This window comes from Mus caroli, chromosome 3 (genome assembly GCF_900094665.2).
Source record: "Mus caroli chromosome 3, CAROLI_EIJ_v1.1, whole genome shotgun sequence".
NCBI classification, from domain to species: domain Eukaryota; kingdom Metazoa; phylum Chordata; class Mammalia; order Rodentia; family Muridae; genus Mus; species Mus caroli.
The window spans coordinates 132,463,874-132,480,530 of record NC_034572.1 but is presented as its reverse complement, the minus strand read 5'-3'; the positions used below and the strand labels follow the sequence as shown (position 1 = coordinate 132,480,530).

The following is a 16,657-nucleotide window of genomic DNA, read 5'->3' as shown; positions in this document are numbered from 1 at the left end:
AAAAAAAAAAAAAAAAAAAGAAACCTGACAATAAGAAAAGATTATCAATAGAGGTGATGTTCCCTTACTTATGTAGATTGTGTAATTACAAGGAAGAAATACTAGCATAAAACTCATATGTCCAGATTCAACATAGAATGTGCTTAAACTTTATTCACATATAAAAGAATATGAATATTGACATACCTGCTATGTTCAAAAATTCAGTGACACATTTAAGCTTGATATGAGAGTATAGTTATAGTGCTAGACATTTAGACCTTTTAAGTAAACTGTTCTTGTGTGTGGTAGACTTAAAGCTAGTTTGAGGCAATAGAGAAATGAACAGGACAGATATCTATGAGTGATTCTTTTTTTTTTTTTTTAAATTGGACACATACTGCAAAGTGAGGCAGACTTCAGGTCCCTAAACCTCACATGAAAGTTGGGCTAATGTGTTGGTTGCCTGCAGTCCCAGCACTCCAGAGGCAGACATGGTATTACCAAAGCCTGCTGACTAGCTAGACTTCAATGAAGTATTAACGTGTATTAACGTGTGCACACTTGCAATAAATAATAAAAGCAAGTATGGTATGGTGTCCATAATACCATAGTGAATAATTCTCAACGTTAGCCGCTATTATGTGCTTACATTTTGTTGTGTGTTATATGCATTGTTCTAAATTCTTGTTGAGGTTTGTTTTAAAAAGTCCTCTAGGTGGTTCTGGTAAGTGTAAGGTTAAGAACTAAATCTTGGTCCAAAGCAATAAAAACTCAGCAGAGTGAGTCAGCATTATGCTTTTTCTTCCTGTGGCAAACTTTCCACCAGAATGGCCAGAGCATTAATAATTCAAGGGGTTCAGGGAAGGCCCTACCTGAAACATAGAGATTTCTTATTGAGGGTTGCAATTTAATGTATTTTAATTCTTTCCTCCATCCCCTATGAGGTAGGTGTTTATTTTAATGTGAAATATGTTTTTCCTAGAAGCAGCATCTTAAAACACCAGTGGGAAAATGTACCAAGTTGTTTAGTAGCTCAAGTTTACCTTGACACATAAAGCGTTAGAACCTGAATCCATGACTGTGCAAGAACAGCCCGTCAGTATTGTCTTTAGAGATGAAAACAATAAAGAAAGCATTTACCAAAAGCAGAAACTTGTCATCTCACCTTAAAGTCATTCATTTTCATTCATGCCTTACATCAAAAGAAAACTGTATAAAGCTAGGAGTTGACAGAAGCAGGTTCCGGTAGCACCATGTAGAGCCGGAGCTCTAAGGCGCACACTAGCACTCCCTGTGCTTGGCTTGCAGTTTGGATTAGTGCTCAGTTCTTTCAAGTAGATGAAAGTGAGGAAGGCACACATAAGTCTTGTTTTCAAGTGTTTGATGAGTGTATATGTAAATTTATGAATCTGTATCTTTACAAAGAAAAACATTTTCATCTCAGCCTATAGTTCATAGTGACACTGAATAAATACGTAGTTGAAGTAAGTCTGACAAAGAAAAAATAAAAATATAAGAAATTACGAGTAGTTTACTAAATCGAAGATTCAAAGAGGTGAGAATCCAATTTGTTTTATTAACATTGAAATAGAACAATGCCTCTGAATCAAAGTCCACACATAATGCAATAAATAAATGAATGAATGAATGATGTTTGTAGACATGCATAGTATGTACAAATGTGTAGTGGCTTCTGCTTTCTGTGGCTTCCACCAGCTTGTGCTCAGTGATACTACTCCTTTTATATTCTTACTATATTGCAAGTGCCTCCTAGTCTCCGTTGTCTGGAGTTCAAGATGACAAGAGAGTTTGACACACACCCCCCCCCTCTTAAATTGGCTATTTTCTTTATTTACATTTCAAATGTTATCCCTTTTCCCGGTTTCCCTCACTCCCAGAAACCCCCTATCACATCCTCCCTCCCCTTGTTTCTATGAGGGTGATCCTCCACTCACTCGCACCTCCCCGCCCTTGATTCCCCTACACTGGGCCCCCCTCCCCCTGCTTCTGTGAGGGTGATCCTCCACGCCCTCGATTCTCCTACACTGGGGCATCTTTTCCATCACCATTGCTTTGCTTAGCAGATCTGTCAACATAAGCTCTAACAGTGCTGTGCAAGCTGGACTTGTGTTAGACTCCAGCCTGGCATGGCAGGGGACAGGTTCCTGTGGTATTGACCTAGCCGTGTGTATGCTAGGAGCACCTTTGAATTTAGATGTCTGTCATAGCCATTCTGAAGCTTCTCCAGTGTAATATACACAGTGTTGCAAACATTCTTGGTAAGTTCTGGAGTTGTATATTTGCACACATGTGAGTGCACACGCACACACACACACACACAGGGACAGGGAAGGAAGGAAGGCCAGTGGCTTATTTTACATTAGCTAAGGAGTGCTGCTCAGCTTCACTGAGAAAGGAGTGTTACTCTCTCCTAACAGAAGCAACTTGCCTTTATAGTAACTGAATATTGGCATCTTCAGCAGCTTTGTTCTAGCTCTGTGCTTCCGAATAAAAATGATCAGAATATTTTATAATTTTCTGCAGTTAATTTATCTTCTTTTTTAAAAAGTATTTATTTATTTATTTACTTATTTATTATATGTCAGTACGCTGTAGCTGTCTTCATACACCCCAGAAGAGGACATCAGATCTCATTAAGGATGGCTGTGAGCCACCATGTGGTTGCTGGGATTTAAATTCAGGGCCTCTGGAAGAGCAGTCAGTACTCGTAACTGCTGAGTCATTTCAACAGCCCAATTATTTATCTTCTATCATTTTACAAATACCTATTGATTGCAGAGTTCAAGTTTTGAGAATTTGGTATCAGATAATCAATTAGAATATGAGAGCAAAGAGAAAAATCATAATTGTTTGATGTTTGTATTCTTTTAAGGCAGTTAACAAAACAGTGATGTAACAACAGGTACCGTTTTTGAAATAAAAATCCAAATTATACCACTTCTAATTTAAATAGTAGTCAATGAAATCATCTCAACTATTGTAAGCCAACTGAAAAAAAGAAATAAATCAGTTATTTAGCCTGACAGTTGAAGTGTATCGATATCTCTGAAATAAGCATTAACGTGAGAGGAAGCCCATCAGTAGATTGATGGTGGTGTCTCCTTTGTTCATGAACATGTATAACGTAATTCCTTTTCCACACCATATCATAGGGTATTCTGCATTATTAAAACTGCCCGTGATAAACTCAGAGGTTTAGTAGAAAGTAATTTTAATCATGGGAGTTTAAATTGTAGTAATATAAAGATGAGAGATACTATAGGAATGAAGTTCTTAAGGCTGAGCGCTGCCTGTCACTCACGGCTGTCTGCAGGGAAATACTGTGTGGGAGTTACTGCTCACCTAATATCTGATAATTTGCACTTTGAGAATTTTTAAATGAAGGAAAAAGAGAAAGATTGCTTATGAGGATAGACACGGGCTACATGGAACAAAAACGTACTAGGGCCTGGACGCTCTTGAAAGTGGGTGTGGAAAGTTGGTGTTCTTTAGTAAGATAAACTCTACCCTGAAGAGTTAGCTATATATTCACTAGAACATGCTGATGGCAGGTGTGAAACCCACAGGGTAACACTGGCTTTTGGAGAGGTTTAATCAACTACCTTTCCTTATTTGGGATTTTGGGGGTGAGGATCTAAAAAGAATGAAGTTCTTTCTAATCCTTTCTGCGATGGTATCACCAAGAGTCAGTAAGCAGAGAACAGTAAACCCAGAGGTAAGGGAGAACAGCTTTGAATGACAAGAAGGATAGTATTTGGATAGACCTGTAAACACTGTACATAGCATTAGAACAGACATGAGTGACCCTGGATGGACCTGTAAATGCATGCACATAGCAAGAGCAGACATGAGTGACCCTGGATAGACCTGTAAATGTGTGCACATGCATAAGAACAGACATAAGTGACCCTGGATAAACCTGTAAACATGGGCTCATAGCAAGAACAGACAAGAGTGACCCTGGGTAGACCTGTAAACACATGGACATAGCATACAAACAGATATAAGTGACCCTGAACAGACCTGTAAACGAATGGACATAGCAAGAGCAGATGTGAGTGATCCATAAACTGCACGTTAAGAGAGATGAGGAATGCAGGAGTCTTCTAGGCCTGAACAATTGAAAAAGACCTATTATTAAAGGATTCATTGGAACCTTTCATTTTTCTTCTTAACTTTGAGCTTTTGGAGACCATGTAGTGATAAACTGGAGCACTTGGTAGCTTAGTTTATAGCTTCTCCTTTAATCATCTCACTATGCAGTAACCCTGCCACCACCGTGTGCTGTTTCCACAGCACGCCAGTCATTCCCAAGAGATAGTGCTACCTCAGCTGTAATGAAAGTTAGTTAAAATACGGCGGATAATGTGGCCCTATGAGGTTTTGTATGTTTATTGGTTTCATCAGGTATTTAATAGGGTTGTAGGCAAGAAATTTGAACAGAAATGCGCTTTCAAATAGTAAACCCTTTAAACTTAGCACTATGTGTTTATTTTACTAGGGGAGATGACATATATTTCGAGTTCTGATGAAACCTGTCTCTTCTTTTCAGAATTTATGCGAATCCCATGTGTAGATGCTGGATTGATTTCACCACTGGTACAGCTGTTAAATAGCAAAGACCAGGAAGTGCTGCTTCAAACTGGCAGGGCATTAGGAAACATTTGCTACGATAGCCGTAAGTATCAAGATGTTGGTGATACTTTCACCACGTTTAAAGAATTGTGAAAGTATGATTTTCAAATTGGTTTTTAATTTGGTGTCAGGACTGACTTTCCTAGAGAGGCCAGTTAGCTTTAGCTCTGCTTATTCAGCAGAACTGACAGAAACTTGGGCCACCATGCTCCTTAAGGAAGTAGTTAGAGGGAGCAAATCCCCATTTTATACAAGAGATATTTTCTAAGTAAGTTGCTAAAGCTTTTGAGACCTTTAAATTTAACAAAACTCAATGTGCAGATCTTTAAATTAGGTCTTATTGAAGTATTATCTAAGTGAACATGCTTATCTGTCCAAATGAAGTTTTAATTAATTGCCATTTAGTAAAACCATTTGTAAACTCCATCATCTCCTCAAAAGCTAGACTGGCCCACTGCATCCACATTGGCTCCATTCCGTCATCGCCATCCTTACCACCCTCTGGAACTCCATGCTACACAGGGGAAGCAAGAACTTGCAGGTTGACTTAGTGCAACATACCGCAGTTACTACTTCTTCTCTCATATACACCGAAAACTTCTGAGTACAAAGTTGGACTTGATGACACGTACTTTTAATCCCAGCACTCCAGAGGCAGAGGCAGGAGGATCACGAGTTCAAGGCCAGCCTGGGCTATACAAAGAGAGCTCAACAGACAAACAGCATACTTTGAGAGTTTCAAATTAATCAGGCATATCTTAGTTGTCTCTAGATTTTTATTTTTGAGCCAGAAATCACACACTTATCATTCAAGTTTAAACCACCTACAAAATCAGTATTTGTGCAACCAGAATAATTTTACCATGTTTTCCTTGTTGAGCCCATACCTTAAGTGAGTTGTATTTTGCTGTGAATACTAAATATTTGGGTTTTTTTTTTCCTAACACAGTGTTTTAAAATGTGACTTATACTTGTGAACCATATACATATTTATAGTAAAACAAAAACAGCAAAAGAAACTGTAGTTATTTGCTGTAACTGATCTGTAGCACAATAAAGGCAGCCTTCTTATTCTCACTCTCTTCTCTTTCCTGTGTGTGATGGTGTCCGGGACATCTGAATGTAAAGTATAGGGTCCATTTTCCAATCCCTGATGATGCACATAAAGTTACATATGTTCTACTCGAATCTGACTCTCTGTATCTTAAGGTACTACCTTCATTTACAAAATGAGAGTTCTTCATTTTATAATTTTGCATCGTGTGTGTGTGTGTGTGTGTGAGAGAGAGAGAGAGAGAGAGAGTGTGTGTGTGTAAGAGAGTGAGTGTGTGTGTGAGAGCGTATGTGTGTGTATGTGTGAGAGTATATGTGTGAGTGTGTGTGTATGTGAGAGTGTGTTTGTGTGCATGTGAGAGAGTGTGTGTATGTGAGACTGTTTGTGTATGTGTGTGAGAGAGTGTGTGTATGTGAGAGAGATTGTGTTTGTGTATGAGTGTATGTGAGTGCGTATGTATGTGAATATATGTGTGTGAGAAAGAGTGTGTATGTCTGTGAGAGTGGTTTTTATTAAGTATCATAGATTGTGATCTCAGCTCTCAAAAATTATTCATTGATATAAAAACAAATTATTTTTTAATACATACCCCTAACCTCTGCGTAGTAGTAGTTACCAAATGGTTATATGTACTTTCAGAGTATTATAAGTTAGGTTTCATTCTTGCCCTTCTGTGTTTACTGGAGAATATAAAATCATCAAAAGTCTTTAAATATTATTCAGCTTAATTTTTCTTGAATTTTTTTCCCCTCCAAACATGGGAATTATTGCCTCTTATGAGACTCTTGTCCTGGAATGTCACTTGGTAATGGCAGAATAGAACACTACACTGTCTTCTGGTTATTTATGGTTTTCGTGGATATATACAGTCATTTTATTCCCTGTATATTTTAAAGAACCTTGAACTCCAGGTGACAAATATCAAGATAGTACAGCTATAGTTTGATGAAAGTGAAGGTCACTGTGATAGTATTTATAGTGTTTGTTCCTTTGACTTATGAGGTATGCAATATAAAGTTTTATTGGTTCAGTGGGGGCTGTGACATTAATATATTTTATTTGTATAGAGACATTTACAACTACTTCATCCTTCAGTGGAAATTACAGTTAAATTGATAAATAAACACTGTGACTTGAGCCAAATTTTTCACTTCTTAGCCTTGGTTAAAGAAAATGAAGTCAAGGATGTTAAAAATGTTAAACATAAGTGATTTATTGCTGTAAATAATAGGATACAATAGATTCATTGTGCAGTATTGTCACGTGTATAACTTAAGACTGCTTTCTTATCCTTTTATTTTAAATTAAATTTATGCCAGCTTCTTAGTGTTTTCTCCAGAATTATTCTAGAAAAACTGGAGTATATACTTAAATACCAAGATATGAAAGTATGAATTTAGTGCTGTCTAGTTATTCACAATTTTATTTGAATTGCATTTATCATTTATTTCATAACAGTTGGGATTTTAAGAAAAACTAGGCTTACCTGAGAAGACAGTGCTGACTTCTAGTTTAAATAATGAGCCGTTTCCCCTTTATCAGGAAAATGATGCTTTTGAGAGAGAATGAGAGGAACAAGAAACATTACAAATTAGTAAATTTAAGAGACTTGCTTTTTCAAAATATAACATATTTTAAAATTCATATTTATTCTTATGAAATTTAACCTGTTAGAATAATTGAGGTGGGTGATTAGTTTGCTCCAACTGCATGATTTTTAAAGGTGTGGATTTTGTTCGGGTGGTAGTAGGCATGCAGTCGATAGATTAGATAGATAGAAAACTAGCATTAACGGAAGGCACTGTAAGCAACTCACCACAAGAGGGGAAAAAGGAGAAATCTGTGTCTATGTGATACACATTTGCTAACATAACTTTACCAATTTATTTGAGAGAAATACCCATAAAATGCATGGAACTCTAGCAGAGAAGTGGGTCAGGCTTCAGTTTTAGTAACAGCCTTGTCAGTTCCCATTATAGGCGCTCTTCCTAGCGGAAGGAAGTGTTCTCACATAATCCCCACATACGAAGCAGAGCAGCACACCCACCAGACCGGGTGTAGTCGGGCTCTACGGCTGGTGAACCTTCGGATGCATCTCTGTCTCGTGTGTGGAGATGAAAGAATCTCTGTCTGAGGACAGTTTTCACTTAAAATTGTTTACTGTGCGGTCTCCCATATCACCTGTGAGGCATTGCATTACGGATTCCTCTTTCAAGGCATTCAAATAGACTTTAGATGCAAGCAACATTTAAAATTTTGTGTGCCAGGGTACCTATTAGCTTTGCCAGAGTAACTGTTGCCGAGAAATTTGACACCTTTCAAAGAAGTTATGTGTGGAAAAATTATGTTTCAATTTGTAAAGTAATCGGCAAAGCTGTGTGTAGTAGAACCTGCTCAGGAATGTTGTTTTAAACAGGGAGATACTATGTTTAAGAAGTGCTTGCTCTGTGTACACGTTCCCTTTACAGGTTATATCTAAAACCCAAGAGAGTGATTGTCTTACTTGGAGTTTTTGTAGCATTCTCTATTTTTATTGATTCCTAAAATTAGAGCTATGCACATTGTAAATTGCTGATTTGTTCGAGTGTTCCTAATCTCTAACAGGTCCGTGGCATCTCTCCTCTGCATTTAATGTTCCCAGGGACACATTGGTTATTGGAGATTTGAGTTTCTGTTTGTTGATATTACCCTTTGAGTTAAGGAAATAGCATTTGATGTGCGCACACCTTTGATCCCAGCACATAGGAGACGCAGTCAGGTGAATCTCAGAGTTCTGAGTTCAAGGCCATCCTGGACTGCAGAGTGAGTTCCTGGACAGCTAAGAGAAACCCTGTCTCAAAAACAAAACAAAACAAAACAAATAAAAACAACAACAAGAAGATTTGATAGGAACTAGCAGAAAATGAATATATAAAATTCACTGTTTACCCAGTTTATATAAAGAGCAGGGTTAACACAATCAAAATTTAGAATTGAATATGCCGCTTATAATAATAAAGCAATACTTGCTGTTACATAGTTCTATTACTAGAACAATACACATATTTTAAGATGCTTACATGATGTAGTATCTCAGTTCCACAGAAAAGAAAATTACAGTTCCCCTGAGTGAATAAAATAATCAAAACAAGTTAGTAATCTGGATTGCCATGGCAGTTTTTGTGAAGCAAAGTAAATTCTGTTTATTTAATTCACTTCAAGCGTACAAAAGAATGGTCAAATAAATGTATGTTAGTGATTCTTAATATGTTACATGATTGGTTGGTTGGTTGGCTGGTTGGTTGGTATATGAGGTGTGGGGGGGCAAGTATTGCAGCCACATGAATGTACAGAGGTAGACCTTGGATATTTTTCTCTGCCAGCCTCCTTATTGCCTTGAGATCCTCTCCCTGGACTAAAATCTTGCTGTTTGGACCAGGCTTGCTAGGCAGTGAACTGCCAGGATTCAGCTCTGTCTACCCAGCAATGCCAGGCTCACAGACACCTATAGACATGCCCAGCTTTTATAATGGGCCCTGAGGATTGGAACTCAAGCCCTTATGCCTATATAGCACTCTTACCTGCTAAGCCTCCTCCCCAGTCCCACTGTTTTTTATTCATGGGCCAAATAATCTAGTTTAAATTAACTGCAAGTGCCAAGAAATAATAGCTAAACAATATTTTATAATGAAAATTAGATTATTATATGTTAATATAGTACAGAAATGCTTTGAAATTGTACAGGTAATCAATGTTTCCTGCAGCTTTATTAAATGGAATTGTTTATTCTGGCACTTAGAAATATTTATTTCAGTGCTCTAATTATTTGGTTAGAGGGTTTTGTTTTTTTTTCTATTTTAGAAGAAATTGAATTATTAGCTAGTAGCATACGGATGACATTCAACTTTATCAGTAAACTTACTATCAAAGTATGCCATTTATAGAAGAAAAGAATAGATAACTGTTTTACAATGGAGCTTTTAGATTTGATTATGACTATTATCGCATGAAAATACTTCATAAAGATGTTCTGTGTGGATTGAAGTAGATGCTGTCTTATAGTTCTTAAAAGCTCTAAAAAAAACATTGATGAAAAAGAACAGTGCTTTAACTATTGTAGAGAAAATACCATGGTCAAAAGCAGACATGATGAGGTGATTCGGATACATACTAAATATGTGGCTTTTACTACAGTGATAACGAGACTATAAGGTCCATCTGCCTTTTAAAATAGGTCAAATAGTGCATTCTAGGAAAGGAAAGGAAAGGGAATTGGTTGTCAAAAGTTATATAGATAAAATTACATAAAAGTTTAGTATGTCCCCTGGAAGGCAGGTAATGTTATAGATAGAACCTCAGCTGTGCCATTTAATATGTCTGATCTTTTTTTAGCTCTAAAGTTTGTTAGGTTAAAATAAACTTGTTTCATGGATTAAATAGGATTTATGGCTGGGTATGGTAGGACACTTTTTATCCCAGCACTTGGGAGGCAGAGACAAGCAGATCTCTGAGAATTTGAGGCCAGCCTGGTGTACAGAGTGAGTTCCAGAACAGCCAGGGCTACATGAGACCCTGGCTCACTGTCCACCTCCAAGTAGGGTTTATATATAAAAGCAGAACATAGGTTATAAGCCATTATGCAAAGGAAATAAATACTATGATAATTCTAAACTTTACTGTAACCTAATCTAAATATACTGCAACAAGTGTGTGCAGTATATTTACAATGAATGTATAAAACACAGGAAGCTTATAGAGAAAGACAAAAGGTAAAAACATCCTGTAAGAAGCAGGGTTAATATGCTTAACTGTGTGTAAGCATTAAGTGAACCTCAGCTTTTTGGCAGCCATAGTGAACACAAGAAAAGTTGGTTTGTATGATTCTTACCTTATGCTAAAAGGAAGGTTATAGTCATTAAACAGACCCTTGAAGCAAGTGCAAGCAGGGATTACTAGGGCAGTCCTGTAGGCACCTAGTAACAATACGGGAAAGTGTCTGCTGGCGTTAGGTGTGCTCTCTTGGATAATGGTTCTTCAGAGGTTGCTCATGAGCTCCACTTAATGACTTTTGTCTTGCTCTTTATTTAAACAGAATCCAAGAAACCACACTGTGTAGTTTTATTTGAGAAATATCGCCCAAGGATGCTGGGTTTTGGTGGTTGCCTCAAGTACGGAGCTTAAAATTTGAAAAGAAAAAAAAAATATTGAGTGGTTTTCAACTAGTTTAGCTTCATTCAGAACAAGATCCTTTGTATGACATGTCCAGGTTGAAGTCTCCAGAAAGAAGAAAGAGAAAAAAAGTTTGTCTTTGTTTATTAATCCATTGCTAGTCTTCTAAAAATCTAATTTGCATGAAAGTGAGTCCTGAAAACTATGTTAATGCCACTGCATGAATGTGTACACAGATAAATTGCTTAGACCTGTACATACATGCACACACACAAAATGAGAAATAATGAAGTCTGTATAGAGCCCTTAGATATCAGTGTGGATGCCCTGGTGGAGCTATTGTATCTATATTGTGTGATATCCTCTTGGGACATGAAAGTAAATATTCAACAAGAGCATGCTATGGTTGGGGCCTTGGATGTCTTGAGTTGATTGGTTTTTGTTTTTCTGTTGGTGTGTATGTGTACATGCGTGTATGTGCCTGTGCCTATGTGTCGCTCTGTCCTGTAGCTTCCTGTGAGCCTGTACCTACTTAAATAAAGCATCTGTATGTCCAGGAGGTAAACATCTTCTCTTTTCTGTGACAAATACTCTTATGTCTTTTAGCTCTTCTTGGGATGGAAGCTCTCTCTCTTTCCTTCTCCCCCTCCCCCGTGTGTACATAAAATTATAAAGTATTACCTCATAATGCTATTTTTACAATGTTTGGACAATTCATGTGAAGAGCAAAATTACTGCATGTTTCTGTGTTCCTCCATGCTTTTAACAGTAAACAAATACATACAGAAAATGAAGTCAGTGGCATTGCAACAAGAGTTTAGAGGAGGGAATAAACAGGTTTATGTTTAAAAGAGGAAGAACAATTCTGCTTTAGAGAAGAACTTTGTCAGAAAGCCAGTGTCACAGATTTTGATGTGACTTCTGATTGCCTGGGAAAGTGTAAGTTCATAAAACCCCCAGGCCAGTGATGGTGAGAACGCTGGGCTGAGGGAGTGCAGAGACAGTGCTCTGGGGAGAGGCTAGCATGAAGGTGGAGTTGTTCTCAGGTAGGCTGACAGGGATGCAGCTCCCAGGAGATAACGGATGCTGGGTTTGCAGGTTTGCTGGTATTTGTCATGTAAAGCCCATCTAAGGTTAGGATATACTATGCATCCTAAGGTATGACTAGAAAAAGCCTGCAGTGAGCTGTGATCGGCATTTCCACTTTCACAATAGCGAACAGCGTGGATATGGGCAGAGATGTGAGGCAGAGAGAGGTTTGGGAAGCTGTCCTAACAGGCCAGCTGTGGTGCTGGAGAGAAGTTTAGATTTGAAGTGGGAGACTGGGGTGGTACACAGTTGGTTCTTGGTTAGCATCTCTACCTGGTTTAATACTGATGTTAAATGCTTCAGTAACCATTCTTACACTGTGAAATCCCTTATGTGTTAAAATGGTACTAGGAAACCCAAACTGAGTAAATTTATACTGTTAATAAAAATATTAGAGAAGAATAAACTACTGTTTGTTCATGCTTAATTATTTCCCACATAGCACTGTGTTATAAAAAAATCGTTAGCATAGACATGGAGTAATAGATTGGGGGTGGGGGGTGGTCAGTAAGAAATCACGTATGTTCTTCACACGATGTTTGTGTGTCTTGGATGCCAGTTGTTTCCTTGTGCCTGAGTAGAACGTCTGAATGAACATTGACCTGACTCCCCGTGATTCTTAGGGTTTAGGTGATGAAGGGAACGATCACTTTATAAAGCCCGGGAGAAGGAATGTGTGAGCGAGCGTTAACTTGTTTTTTTTCCACTTTCACTTTACCTGTGAAAGCTGAAGTTTTTACATAAACGTAAATTTCCCACTCTGTCTGTTGAAAACCTATTAGTACATACTATCTTCTGTCACATGTCAATGATGGCATGCCTAGGTCATCTGTTACAGAAAGCATGTTTTAGAAAAAAATTATCAAACAGCTGATAAGAGACATGTGGTAGTGTGCAGAGGTGATGTCAGCTCTAGCAGGCATAGCCTGGTACCCATCAGATGCAGTGCTGTGACCTCACTTTCCATGGCATCTGTGAGACCAGTGCTCAAGGATGTGTGCTTACCTGCATTCTTGTCCTGATCTGCTATTATACATGGAAATACATAACTTTGAAATCCTACATAAAGGCAGCATTTAAATCTGAATATAATAGTATGTCACAAAATGCAAGTTTATGCTTCTGACTTGAGTATTTAGTGATTGTGGTGGTTTTATCCGCATAACTCAGTTTTATAATTCAACTAATGGAATATTTATAATATTTGGTCTCCTTTCTATTTTTTAGTGGATGCTATTAGCACCTAGAGCATTTAAAAATGTGTTTTTTGAATTTGAGAAATGATGTTAATGTTTGGTAATCTTTCTTCATTTGAAATCTTAAAGATTTGAACATGCTTTTAGTCACATAAAAATTCAGTGTTTTGGCAAAACGATAGATAGAATTTAAGCATCAGAATTTAATTTTCTTCCCTAGTAGATTTATAAATATCTTTGTCTTTTAAAACATTATAGATATGTCTATCATTAATCCAGGAAAATACTTCCTTTTAGTAAAATTAAACAATTATTTATATTATTATATATTAAATGTACTGTATATTAGCATAGATAGTAATATTTAAGGGGAATAGAGAAAATCCTTCATAAGCATACAGCTCAGGATGGCGGACTTTTGTGGTTCACAAAATGGTTTAGATCATTGCTGGCCATCATCCCCTTCAAGTATGGAGGCCCCTTTGTGATACAAACATTTTTCCCTTTCCCTTTGAGGATATTAATCACATAATAAAGATTATACTTGCAAAATTTAGTGACTGAGAAAATACACTTATACTGTAAAAGTACAATATCTAGAATTTGGTGGTGGGGGTCGTGGGGGATGAGATGGGCGCTCTCTATGAGTAACCCAGGCTAACTTCAAACTTGTCATCATCCTACCTCGGCCTCCTCAGTACTGTGGCTGCAGATGTGCTATCCCAGCAGGCTGGACTGCCTTTATGGGAGGAGGCTTCTTTATAATTTATAAGCCATTAAACTAAAGTCCAGCTGCATTTGTCATTCCACAATCCTGAGAATCGTGCCACAGAAGGTGGAAACTAAAGAAGATAGACCTCAGCCTTCCGTAAACATAGAGAAAAATTAATCCCTACTGAGTCAGATGGAAATAGAAGAGAGTGGAATTGTAGAGTGGCATAGGGCTGCGGTTAGGGGTTAGGGGAGTGGGGGGGGGGGGTGTTAAGTACCTCCCAGAGGGGGGAGCAGTTTGCTGGTGCAGAAAGGGCTGGGGCTGCTTTGTTTCTCTGGCTTTTATTGTTACTCCTATGTTCTTACTTTTTCTCTGTGGAAACTCTTAAGCGTTAAAGTTCTTAATTGACACATGCAGGAGGAAATAGCAGGTGTTCTCCTTTGATCTCTGTTGCTATAATTTTAAAGCACTGACTAAAAGCAGCTTTTGTCAGTTTGGGTAGGAGAGGACTCATTCACACTTTCAGGTCACAGTCTGTCCTTGTAGGCAGACAAGGCTGGGACTCAGGCAGGAGCCTGAGGCATAAAGTAGGGAAGAGTGTTGGCTTGCTGAGCTCGCGCGCTCTCTCTCTCTCTCTCTCTTTCTTTAAATGGGGAGGGGAGGATGATTTTTTATTAGATATTTTCTTTATTTACATTTCAAATGTTATCTCCTTTCCTGGTTTTCCCTCCGAAAACCCCCTATGCCACCCCCCTCCCCCTGTACACCAGCCCACCCACTCCCACTTCCCTGTCCTGGGACTAAACTGGGGCATCAAGCCTTCTCAGGACCAAGGGCCTCTCCTCCCATTGATGTCCCGCAAGGCCATCCTCTGCTACATATGTGGTTGGAGCCATGGGTCCCTCCATATGTGCTCTTTGGTTGGTAGTGTAGTCCCTGGGTGCCCATTGAATGCTGTCAGCTACAATGAGCTGGGCGCTCCTGTATCAGTTTATCAAGACAGTCCCTCCACAGACATGATCACAGGGCCGCTGATCTGTGTGGTCCCCTAGTTGAGGCTTCTCTGAAATGACTCTGGGCTGTGTCAAGGTGACAGTTAAGGCTAACCAGGACCCAGGTCAGCAGTAGTTTTATTTTTGTAAATTTTGTGGATGAATATTCAAAAGGTCAAAATAATTTCTCATTTATCAAAAGGTTCAGATCTTTCTGTTGAGACAGAAGCCATGAGGAACTAGAAGAAAAGGGAGGGAGGCTACCTAGAATTCATAATGTTTAAAGTGGATACTTCTGGAGAGACGGCTCAGCCGTTCTTGCAGAGTAAAGATTCAGTTAGCAGCCCACACACAGCCACTCACAATAGTCCAGCTCCAGGTCTGGGGCATCTGGTGCTCCCATTTGACCTACACAGACACCAGGCAGACATTTGGTGAATGTTCTACTGCGGGCAGAACACACACACATATAAAGTAAAAACAAATCTTTATCATTCTATGTGTCAACTTGACTGAACCACAAACTAAACTGATACTTGGTCAGACACTGCTCTGTGTGACGCTCTAAGGTGGTTTGGAGTTACTGCATCAAGTAGAGTACTTTGCCCTCACTCAGTCATGCTGTTGAAGCCCCACTGAAAGGAAAACACTCTGGACCTCCGGGAGAGTGGGAATATCTCATGCAAGCTGAACCTGAGAAATGGGTCTTTCAGCGCTCATTTGTTTTTAATAATATATTTTTATTTGAAACATCCAAACAATATACAAAAATGTATATTGATGATATCTTCCCATAAAACAAAATAAATAAATAAATAAATAGATAACCCTCACCCTAAGCTTTAGATGTGGCCTGACTAATCCCTGCCAAATTTTAAAGACACAGAGACTGAATTTTGAGAGTTCAAGTTTCAGGATCAGCAGCTCCATCAGAAACCCAACAACCATGTCCCTGGTTCATTGTCTCTGTAAGAACCGTATTTTTAGACGTTATTGTAGACACGTAAATACTCTGACATTAAATAAATACACCCATCCCTTTACCTGACCAGTTTCATTCTCCAAGTGAGAATACAGGAATATACATGTCCTGAGAATTTTTCTAAAATTCTGAAAAAAAAGGTTTTCTAATATCTTAAATGAGCATTTTGTTTAATCTGTTGTAAATTACAAAAATAAATACTATGATTTGAAGGAAGAGGAGTAAAATCAGATGAGGAAGGAAAACTTTATATTTAAAAAAAAAAATCTTCCTTTAAAAATATGTGTGTGAGCGCGTGCTTACGTTTGCCCCTTTATCCTTGACACATCTGTCAGCATAGAAGAGCGTATAAAAAATGTCTCTTGCTTTGCTGAGAAATGAAGGTTGTTCTGATTTGATCAAATTTTTAGTAATAAAGTAATCTAGGTCAAAAGTTGACAGCTTTGCTGTTAGTACAGCAGAAAAACAGGTCTATCCTTCAAGTTCTCAGTAACTATGGTTTTATACTATTTCTTCAAGGTGTTGAGTGGTGAGACTTAGGACAGGGACAGGCTGGGAGGATTGGCCCGAGGGAATCCACAGGAGGAAGGAAAGCAGGAAGTTCCATCAGAATCTGCTTAGTCCCCTGGGAAAGGGGACAGAGAGCAAAGACGGGTCAACCACAAACCCATAGGGTGCCCAAACCCCATAGATGATAATAAAAACTGAAATGACATCAGCCTTATACTTGCCCTAGATTTTTTCTTCCTTTTCTAGGATGAAGAGTAGTAAGGCTGAAGACGTTTGTACAGATCTTAACTAATCTTTATAAATCAACCTTTCAGCCTCGGTCCGTCATAACTGAGT

General features: G+C 38.3%; 1 protein-coding gene across 4 annotated transcripts in view; it reads left to right on the top strand.

The window, feature by feature from the left end:
- Rap1gds1 (Rap1 GTPase-GDP dissociation stimulator 1) overlaps positions 1-16,657 on the top strand; it is a 151,656-nt gene that overhangs the window by 57,132 nt on the left and 77,867 nt on the right. For all 4 annotated transcript variants that reach the window (XM_021157709.2, XM_021157708.2, XM_029474994.1 and 1 more), the window contains exon 4: positions 4,556-4,681. In XM_021157709.2, the coding sequence (XP_021013368.1) occupies positions 4,556-4,681 (126 nt within the window). The remainder of the gene's footprint in view (positions 1-4,555; positions 4,682-16,657) is intronic.